General features: G+C 35.7%; 1 protein-coding gene and 1 pseudogene across 1 annotated transcript in view; both read right to left on the bottom strand.

The window, feature by feature from the left end:
* Nucleotides 1-10,954, bottom strand: part of Atr (ATR serine/threonine kinase) — a 105,181-nt gene that overhangs the window by 22,516 nt on the left and 71,711 nt on the right. The window contains exons 35-37 of the mRNA XM_013353571.2: nucleotides 10,109-10,288; nucleotides 4,490-4,632; nucleotides 642-739 (exon numbers count right to left, since the gene is read on the bottom strand). Of these exons, the coding sequence (XP_013209025.1) occupies nucleotides 642-739; nucleotides 4,490-4,632; nucleotides 10,109-10,288 (421 nt within the window). The remainder of the gene's footprint in view (nucleotides 1-641; nucleotides 740-4,489; nucleotides 4,633-10,108; nucleotides 10,289-10,954) is intronic.
* LOC113458253 lies at nucleotides 1,627-1,823 on the bottom strand (annotated as a pseudogene).

The following is a 10,954-nucleotide window of genomic DNA, read 5'->3' as shown; positions in this document are numbered from 1 at the left end:
TCTCTGTGAGTTCGAGACCAGCCTGGTCTACAAGAGCTAGTTCCAGGACAGGCTCCAAAACCACAGAGAAACCCTGTCTCGAAAAACCAAAACAAGAAAAAAAAAATACATTATCTCCATTCCCACAGCTGGTTCATTGTCAATAGATAGTTTGTGGAAATAGGAAAGCATTTAGTCTAAGAGGCATTTGTTTTTATCATTCATTGTAAATTTTAGGATAAATCACACACTTAAACTGACATCTTTCAAAGTGTTAAGGTTATCAAGAAATAAAAAGACTTCATTCCTGAATTATAACTACATTAAAAGCCTATCTTTCTGCTTCTTTTCCTAAGATTTACTTTTATTTTTTTCAATTGTGAGTGTGTGTGTGTAACATGCACATGTGCACATGAGAGCAGGTACCTGGAGGACACTGCCTAACATGGGTGCTGGGATTAAACTCAGGTCTGTGAGAGCAGTATGTGCTCTTGATTGCTGAGCCATCTCGTAGCCCTCATACTTAGTCTCTCACAAAATTATAGCATTTTAATTATCAAATTAATTACTGCTTTCTAGTGGTATTGTAATGCCAAATGTTATTTTATACCAACGTTAAAATTCTTCCTAATGCTTTAGAATTTTTACAAAAAGAATTATACCTTTTTCCCATTCGTATGCCTTAGCACCAAAATCAAGCCATAGTGATAACATTCGTGGCATTGACTGATAAATGAATTGATTTCCATATTGAAGAGATCTGCAATTATATAAATGAGAAATATGATTAGCACAGAGTTCTTTTTTAGGTTATATGAATTAGAATTTAAAATCTTAAACTTCCACTTCAGTTATGTACAGCGTTCTGAAAAAACTATGGTATCACCTGTCTATCTATCTCTCTGCTCTTGAACTCGGTATGTAGCAAAGGATGAGACCCTGAATCCTCTGCTTCTAACTCCTAAGTCAGACTACAAGCATGGGTGTTTATTTGATGCCACATGTCAAACCCAGGGCTTCATGGATGCTAAACAATCACCCTACATACTGAAATACACCCCAGCCCCTAAAATAACGGTATTGATATTTCTTCCTAGTAGGTTATTCCCCCTCGTTCATCTTTTCTAGCTAAAGTATTTAGTTAGCATTAAAAATAACAGATGTTATAAGAGTTAAAGCCTTTTAATACTTCATTCAAATGATCCTTATAATCTGTACCTTCATTTGTATTCCATGGCAATAAGCTTTGGTCAGTATTAGTCATTCTATTTCTGGGAATTACATTTCTGCATTTTTATGTTTTGTTCTTTTACAGTTGATGATGAAAGATATATATATATATATTTTAAAGATTTTATTTATTATATATACAATACAGTGTGCTGCCTCCATGTAAGGCTGCAGGCCAGAAGAGGGCACCAGATCTCATTGTAGATGGTTGTGAGCCACCATGTGGTTGCTGGGAATTGAACTCAGGACCTCTGGAAGAACAGTCAGCATCCTTAACCTCTGAGCCATTTCTCCAGCCCAAAGAGATATATTTTTATAACCACAAAGCCAGCAGCCTGAGCTTTTACCACAGACTTGCCCTAAGTATGTAACTTTTAGATGTATCTGCTTTATTTCTGGTATGCTACATATATATCTCCATCCATTCCTGGAAAAAAGGGTTAACTATCACAAATTATGCAGTGGGTTTCCCACATTTAGAGAAACCATGGGCATCAGCAAACCTAGAGTATAATGGCTAAGCTTATATTTGCTAAGCTTATCTCAGGAAAACCATCTTCCTGATATTACTCATGATCTTTGTAATTATGACTTCTCCCCTGCCAGACAAGGTTTTAAAATATTTATATCATTCATTTTTATATGGGCATAGAAATTCTATTACATTCCTGAATGTTTTGTATATTTAAAGTGTCATTCCCCAATTAAACTTTTTGAGGACAAACATTCACAGTAAAGCAGTAATAATTATTCAAGGTGCATTCAGTTATTCAAGTGAATATATCATAATAGCTAACTTTTACTCCTTTAAAAATTTAGAAATTGCTCCTGCAGAGGACCCAGGATCAATGCCCAACACCCACACAGTGATTTATAATCATTTATAACTCCAATTTCCAGAGTATCTGATGCACCAAGCACATACATTAGACATATACATACACGCAGGCAAAACACACATAAAATAAAGTGAGGAAATCGAATTTAAAAAAAACTTTAAATGCCAGCATAAAAAAATTCCAAAATTTTAAGTATTACAGCTGTAAGTATACAGTAGAAGTAGAGCGTGGATGCTGGGTGGTGGTGGTGCACGTCTTTAATTCCAGCACTAGGGAGGCAGAGGCAGACAGATCTCTGTGAGTTCAAGGCCAGCCTGATCTACAGAGTAAGTGCCAGGACAGGTACCAAAACTATAGAGAAACCCTGTCTCAAAAAACAAAAACAACAACAAAAATAAAAACCAAACAAAAAAAAAAAAAAGAAAAAAAAAAGAAAAGAAAAAAGGAAAAAAAAGTAGAGTGTGGTGTCACACATTTAATAACCTTAGTATTCAGGAGGCTAAGATAGGCAGACTAAGATGTCAGCTTGGGCTATATAGGCAAGACCACACCACAAACAAGCCAGCCTGGTTTACAAGAGCTAGTTCCAGGCAGCCAGGGCTGTTACACAGAGAAATCCTGTCTCAAAAAACAAAACAAAAACAAACAAACAAACAAACAAAAAAAAAAAAAAAAAAAAAAAAAAAAAAAAAAAAAAAAAAAAAAAAAAAAAAAAAAGACCAAAAGAAAAGCAGTGATAAGCCGGGCGGTGGTGGCGCACGCCTGTAATCCCAGCACTTGGGAGGCAGAGACAGGCGGATCTCTGTGAGTTCGAGGCCAGCCTGGTCTACCAAGGGAGTTCCAGGACAGGCTCCAAAACTACAGAGAAACCCTGTTTAAAAAAAAAAAAAAAAAAAAAAAAAAGAAAAGCAGTGATATTCATAATTATTAGTAATTACAGCTATGGAAACAAATGAATGAAATTGAGTTTAGAGCTCACAAAAACAGAAATTTCCTTAGCAAAAATAAATCTGGCTAAGTGTTGTTATAAATATTTAACCAAAAAATGATAAAACGTGAAATTAAGGGATCTTAATAAGGTTGTTGCTGTTAACTCAGAATCCTTCAGTAGAAAATAACAGCACATGGAAATACAAGAAAAATTATGAAATACATGTGTGTGTGTGTGTGTGTGTGTGTGTGTGTGTACTGGCATCTGAAATTAAAAGTTATATTCTAACCACAGCTGGAGGATTAAGAAGTTTAAGTTCAAACTTAGCTACATAGTGAGTTTGAGGGTGGCTTGAGCTACATAAGATCCCACCTCACAAAACAAAATGAGAAGCTGTATTTCATTTTCTGCCTAGTTCAAGATTAAACTTCTGACAGGCATGGTGGTACATTCCTGTCATTCTAGTACCGATGACATTGAGGCAGAGGACCATGAGTTCAAGAATGGTCTGAATAAAGCAAGACTCAAACCCCTAAAATTCAAAAGCAAACAAACAAAAATGTCAAGTCTTTATTTAGTCTAACTTCAAAATAATGTTTATATTTGCGAATTTTTTTTTACAGGATTTGACTAGGAGAAATTACTCAATTACCATTAAATTTAACAATTAAGGCCGGGTGGTGGCGGCGCACGCCTTTAATCCCAGCACTCGGGAGGCAGAGGCAGGCGGATCTCTGTGAGTTCGAGACCAGCCTGGTCTACAGAGCTAGTTCCAGGACAGGCTCCAAAGCCACAGAGAAACCCTGCTTCGAAAAAACAAAACAAAACAAAAAAAAAAAAACAAAAACAATTAAACATATTAGGTTTAAGGTCCTGTGAAATATTATACAAATTTTTGGGGGATGACTGTCACAGCCTCCTGAATATTGGAATTATAAGTACGGGCCACCATGTCCAGAAAATGGTAGATTAAAAGTTTTTTTGTTGTTAAAAATGCTATGCAAGTGCTCTACTATTAAGTTATATCTGCAATTCAGCACTGTTGATTTTCTAAAACTATATCTACACATACCCTTTGTGTACGCACATACACACGCACGCGCACGCAGACACACACACACACACGGAATATTTCAAGACTAAGGAAAAACTACAAGAAGAAAAATATTCTGGGATTGGAGAAATGGCTCAGCTCTGCAGGTTCAGTTGCTAGCACCCACAAGGTAATTCACAATCATTCTAACTCCAGTTCTAGGTGATCTGATGCCTTCTCCTGGCTTCCAAGAGTACTGTACATGCACATGGTAAATACAGATGCATGTACGTAGGCAAACACTCATACATGTAAAATAAAGGGAAATGAAACATTAGAAAAAGGAAAAGTATTTTCTCTCGGTTAAGTTGGTGGAATAAATCCATGCTTTTTAAAGCAGAAAACATCCTGAACATGCTATGGTATGTGATAAAATTCATTCATATTTAATTGCAAACACGCAGTTCTCATACCCACCTTCCAAAATGCAGGACTATATACCGGATGAGATCACCTTGCTTTTCCATTTTGTTGTCTGTTACCATGGGCATCAATTTGTCATAGTACTTGGCAAGGTAGAAATGTCCATCTTCCCACTCTGGCAGAAACGAGGTCACATCCTATGAAAAAGACATAGGCTACATATCTAAGCAAATTTCATAGTAGGCTGGCACACAATGTACTAATATGTGATTAAAAATCAAAAATATGCAACACAACCCCCTCCCCATAAAAGTAGGACGGTGGTGATGCACGCTTTTAATCCCAGCACTCAAGAGGCAGAGGCAGGTGGATCTCTCTAAGTTTGAGGCCAGTCTGGTCTAGAAAAGCTAGTTCCAGGACAAGCTCAAAAGCTATAGAGAAACCCTGTCTCAAAAAGACAAAAACAAAACAACAAACAAACAAAACAAAACCAAAAAATACAGTACTCAGCAAATTCAAGTTGTTGTATGTAATTTTGGTTTATTATTTTTTTTTTTTTTTTTTGGTTTTTTTGAACGGGGTTTCTCTTTGGTTTTGGAGACTGTCCTGGAACTAGCTCTTGTAGACCAGGCTGGTCTCGAACTCACAGAGATCTGCCTGCCTCTGCCTCCCGAGTGCTGGGATTAAAGGCGTGCGCCACCATCGCCCGGCTAACTTTGGTTTAATACATAGTATTCCATCAGAATAAGCTCAAATGTATGGTGTTGATAAACATTCTTGTCAGGAGTGATAGACAACACCTGTAATACTAGCACTCAGGAAGCTGAGGAAGCAGGGTTTCAGTAAGTTTGAGACAAACCTGGGATACATATATATGTATGTATATGTCTCAAAATAACACATACACGTACACACATCCAAAGCCCCAAACAATCAGAAAGCAAAACCCCCTTCAAACAAAATATTCTTGCACATAACCTATGCAGTCATGCTAGGTCAGATTATATTTATATGAGGCTCTTATGAAATTACAGTTTCTTCTATGGTTAATGTTACTGGTTTGTTTATAGACATGTCTCACCATGTTGTGCTGAGGCTGCTGAGGGAAAAGTGCCATGAGTTTGGCGCTAGTATGACTTGCACAACTGAGTTCCTTAGCGGGCAACAGATAGAAGGCATGAACTGATTTTAACTACCTACTTCCCCCTAAAAAGGAGGTCCTGGATTAGACTAACAGTTGATTTGTTTATGATGTGAAGATGGAATCAATTTTTCCCTACTGTGAAACATCTAAATGACAGAGCACCATGTCTTGAGAAGTATTTTTTAGTGCCCTCTAATAATTTATAACCTGTCTAGTTATAAAATTGTTCTGTTCTACTGGTTTATCTAACTGTATAAGAATATAGTATTCTGATTATAAAACCTTTACAAGTTTTGACATGTATGTATGCTGGTTAGTCTCTGGTTTCCCCAACAGTTATTATACTATAGCTTTTCAACCTGCTTAGGGATGCAAAAGACTGGCATTGATGATTTCTATCATTGAGCCTGTTTAACCTGATAACTTCTAATCAGATCTAGGAGATTAGGGCGTAGGAGTGGGTCAGGGTTGTTAAAACTCTGGTTTTCTTCCTGCTGAGTTGTAGCTGTCTCTGCTCCTACATTCAAGGTGTGGTCCAGCGTCGCCTTCCTACAGTAATAATCCTTTAATTCAGTAAATGTTCTCCCATCTTGTTCCTTCTGATCCAGAAGTGGTAATGATTCACCACTCTCTGTTGCCATCTATTTTCTAACTGTATCCAGCCTCATACAATATTGTAAAGGTATCTTGGATATGCTGGCAATTATGCTATTATGACAGCTAATAATCTATAGGATCCTGGACTGTATTCTAGACATGAAAAAAGACATTATTGGGGCTAGAGGGATGGCTCAGAGGTTAAGACCACTGGCTGCTTTTCCAGAGGTCCTGAGTTCAACTCCCAGCAACCACATGGTGGCTCACAACCATCTGTAATGAGATCTGGTGCCCTCTCCTGGCCCGCAGGCATACATGCAGGCACAATACTATATACATAATAAATAAATCTAAAAAGAAAGAAAGAAAGAAAGAAAGAAAGAAAGAAAGAAAGAAAGAAAGAAAGAAAAAGACATTACTAACAAAAGGGGTAAAATTTCTGAAAATAGAATTATGGTTGTACAAGTTACTAAAATTAGAGAACCCTAATTCTATACAGGATTCTCTGTGCTTCTTTGGCTAATTTTTAAGTTTATGATCATTTCAAATTAAAAATTAAAAAACTAAGATACTAGTAAGACAAAATGTCTTTGTTATTATCAGCCTTGGCATTTCCATATAACTTTTAAATTCCAATTGTCAATTACCTATTTGTTTTTTGATAAAGACTGCATCAAACTTACAGGACATTTTATAGTGAAATGATACCTTTACATTATTGAGTTTTCTCATTTAAAATTGTGTTACACCCCCAATTTACTTAGGTCTTTATTTAGCACACAAGGGCTGGAGAGACTGCTCAGTGGTTAAGAGCACTGGCTGCTTTCCCAAAGAACCCAGGTTTAATTCACAGCACCAAGATAATAGCGCACAACCACCAGTATTTCCAGTTCTAGGGGATCTGCCTGGTTTACAGTAGCACCAGGTATACGGTGCACAAATATGCATGCAGGTAAAAAACCCAACACATAAAAATAAATAAAATTAAAAACTCACTCAATAATTTTTCATAATTTTTTATTATAGTTTTTTTAAATGTGAGATTATAATTACATCATTTCCCACTGCCAAACTTCTCATATACTCCTTGGTTTCAAATTAATGGCTTCCTTTTCATAAACACATACACATATATTCCTAAATGCATACATACAAGATGTTCAGTTTGCATGATATTTGTATATATGTTTCAGGGTTTAACCATTTGATATTGGATAACCTAGACACGTTTTAAAAAATTCTGAGTAACTTAATCCTAGGTGTTTTACATATTTTTTTGGTCCTTTTTTATTTCTTTCTTCCTTCCTTTCTTTTTCTTTTTTTCTTTCTTTTTGTTGAAGTGAGGACCTAACCCAGAACCCTGCAATTGTAAAAAGTACTCTACCACGAGCTTTATTTCTAGAACCATCTCCACCTTATTAATTGACACAGAATCCCTCAATCTAACCAAGAGTTTGTCAATATGGCTAGCTTGCTCTGGGGCTGGCCCATTTCTGCCTTCCTAGGGTGAAATTAGAGGTAAACTACCATGTGTTCCCATCATTCATGTAGGTTTTTAGGATTTTTGAACTACAGTTTTCATACTAGGATAGCAAGCACTTTAACTGTTGAACCATCTCGCCAGCCCCCTAAATTGTATCTTTTCTGAGGCATAATCTTCATATAAACCATATAAGTTTGACATATAAGCGTTTGACAAATAAGTATATCCGTGGAGCAATGGCACCAATCAAAATAATAAATATTAATTAATACAACTGTCTCTGGAGTTCCTGTTTGTCCTATACCTACTGGCCAGACAAGTATTGATATTATGTGTCAATACACATTACTTTTACTTATACTGGTTTAATATGACATAATCAATGCATATATCACATCCCTCTTCTTTCATTAAACACATCTGTGATATACATGTGCCTTGTTATATACATAAAAAACTCATTTCTCTTTTTATTGGGGGGGCATGGTCTCATTATATAGCCCAGGCTGACCTTAAACTCATGATTCTTTTGCTTCTACTTCCTGAGTGCTGGTATTATAAATGTGTGTACCACTATGTCCCACCCTTAAAGATTCATTTTTTAATAATTGTGGAGTAGCATTCTATTGCAGGACCATACCATAGCTTATCCACTTTTCTGTCATATACCAGATGACCTATTTTGTTTTTAATGAATAAAATTACAATTATATTATACAACTGATTTTATGAAGTTATGTAATTATTTATCTTGGCTACATATCTAGAAATAAAATGGCTGACATATCATAGGTGTATGACAAATATTGCTACCAGGCATGAAGACAGATCTAGTTGTCACAATAATAGGTTTGCTAATCTTTTAGATGTTAGCCATTCTATCCTCTGAAGTAGCTACCTCAGTGTGATTTTAATTTGCACTTTACTACTCATGCCTTTAAACATCTTTTTATGTGCCTTTCATCCATTATATGTACTCTGTAAGAAGTGTCTATTCCAAGTTTTTATAGATATATTGAGTGTTTTTCCTGAGTTTTTATAATTTGCATATAAGCCTGTTGTAGATACACAGCATATTGCCCCACCCCTCCAGTCCATGGCTTTCGTGACAGCGTCTTTTCTATAGTATGTTTTAGCTTTCACGGAATTCCAGTTTATAAGACTTTCCTTTGTGGTTAGGGTTTGTTTTATTTTATTTTTTTTAACCTATAAAACTTTCACCTAAACTAAGGTAAGAAAGATTTCCTTTGATTTCTTTTATCTTTAAGTTTATAAGTTTAGCTTTTCAGTTTTAGGCATATTAAAGTCCAATTTGAAATAAATTTAGCTAATTAGATAGTCCAATATTATCTTTTTCTCACATAGGTTTCTAGCTTCCCAAACAGTTACTTGTAGATTGTGGGGTTTTTTTTTCATTTTTATTTTATAAATTATTTTTAAAAAGGGTAGAGAGATGACTTAGGGTTAAAAGCACTTGCTGCTCTTGTAGAGTCTGATTCTCAGCACACAGTTACTACAACCTATAACCTCAGCTTTAGGGGATCCAACACCCTTTCTGTTGTCCTTAGATACCTCAACTCACCTGCCTATTACCCCACTATACACACACACACACACACACACACACACACACACACACACACACACACAATTATAAATGAAATGTTTTTTTTTAATGAAATGTTTTTAAAAATAAAAATATGTTGTGTGCATGTATGTCAAGTACATACAAACATATACACAAATAAATATAATAAAACATCACCCTTCACAATAGTCACAAATAACATTAAATATCTTGGGATAACAATAATCAAAGAAGTAAAGATCTGTTCGACAAGAACTTTAAGTCTTTGAAGACAGAAATTAAATAATATACCAGAAAATGTAAAGATCTCCCATGCTCTTGGATAGGTAGGATCAACATAATAAAAATGGTAATCCTACCAAAAGCAATCTACAGATTCAATGCAATCCCCATCAAAATCACAAAACAATTCTTCACAGATCTTGAAAGAATACTCAACTTCATATGGAAAAACAAAAAACCCAGGATTGCTCTCAACTTTCTTTTGAAGACATAGTCTATTAACCTCTGATTCAACTGGACTGACATGCCAGTAAGTCCTAGGGGGTTCTCCTATCTCTCCATCTCTTAAGATTAAAAGTGCATACTGTGGCACCCAGCTTTTTCAAACAGACCTAATACAGCTCTGGTTGAAGAGCTAGTGAATAAGACAGAAGACTATCAATTCTTGATTATTCCCTCCTATGGAGTGTTGGTATTACAGCACACCTATGGCAGTTCACAACTTTCTGTAACTCCAGTTCCTAGGGGACCTGATATCCCCACACAGACAAATGTGCACAAAAAATAAAAAAAATTAAATTAAATTAAAAATAATTTCATATATAAAAAACAAATGGTTTACATTACATATATAGTTACCTTATATTTCTTCATAATTGCATTGCTTTCAAAGTTAGCTGTTTCCTCCATAAACCGGCCAACTAGCAGTGTAGCTCGTCCATGAATTAACATGTGCTTACTCTCAGTTGGAGATTTATTTTCAGGAAAACATAATTCAACACCCTTTTGAAGAACAATAAGTGCCTGGTGAACATCACCCTAAAAGGAAAAAAAGGCAATTAACAAATTTTTAATTTAAGAATATATTCTTAGTCAGACAGTGGTGGCACATGTCTTTTATAGCAGTACTTGGCAGGTACAGTTGAATCTCTGAGTTCAAGGCCACCAGGGCTCTGTGGAGAAACCTTGCCTCAACAAATTCACTTGTAAATTAATGTTTATACTCTCAATTAAAGTTGTAAGGTGGCACTGATTCATTTCATGTATCCATTTACTCATTCATTTTAAAATTAAAGTACAAGGATCTGAAGATATACATACATAGATGATGTGGAATAACAATAATCCATAAATTAAAAACTCTGGCTTAAAAAGTTCAGTTAACTGGATGTGGTGTTGTATGTGTATAATATTTCCACCACTCAGAAGATGCAAGCATGAGGACCACAAGTTCAAGGTCAGCCTTGGCTACAGTTAGATGTTATCTCAACAAAACCAAACCAAGCAACCAAACAAAAAGAGTAAAAGAAGTTCACAATCAACTGAAGAAACAAACTATGTAAAATACCCAATATGTTTAAGTGCTATAACATAAAACACAGATGAATACTTTAGTGGATAGAGAAAGGAGTCTCCAAAATCTATCTAAAGGTACAGGAAAGCCGGGCGATGGTGGCGCACGCCTTTAATCCCAGCACTCGGGAG

The sequence above is a fragment of the Microtus ochrogaster genome, unplaced genomic scaffold (genome assembly GCF_000317375.1).
Source record: "Microtus ochrogaster isolate Prairie Vole_2 unplaced genomic scaffold, MicOch1.0 UNK12, whole genome shotgun sequence".
Taxonomy (NCBI): domain Eukaryota; kingdom Metazoa; phylum Chordata; class Mammalia; order Rodentia; family Cricetidae; genus Microtus; species Microtus ochrogaster.
Note: the sequence above shows the minus strand (reverse complement) of the source record. Positions and strands in the feature narration are given on the sequence as shown.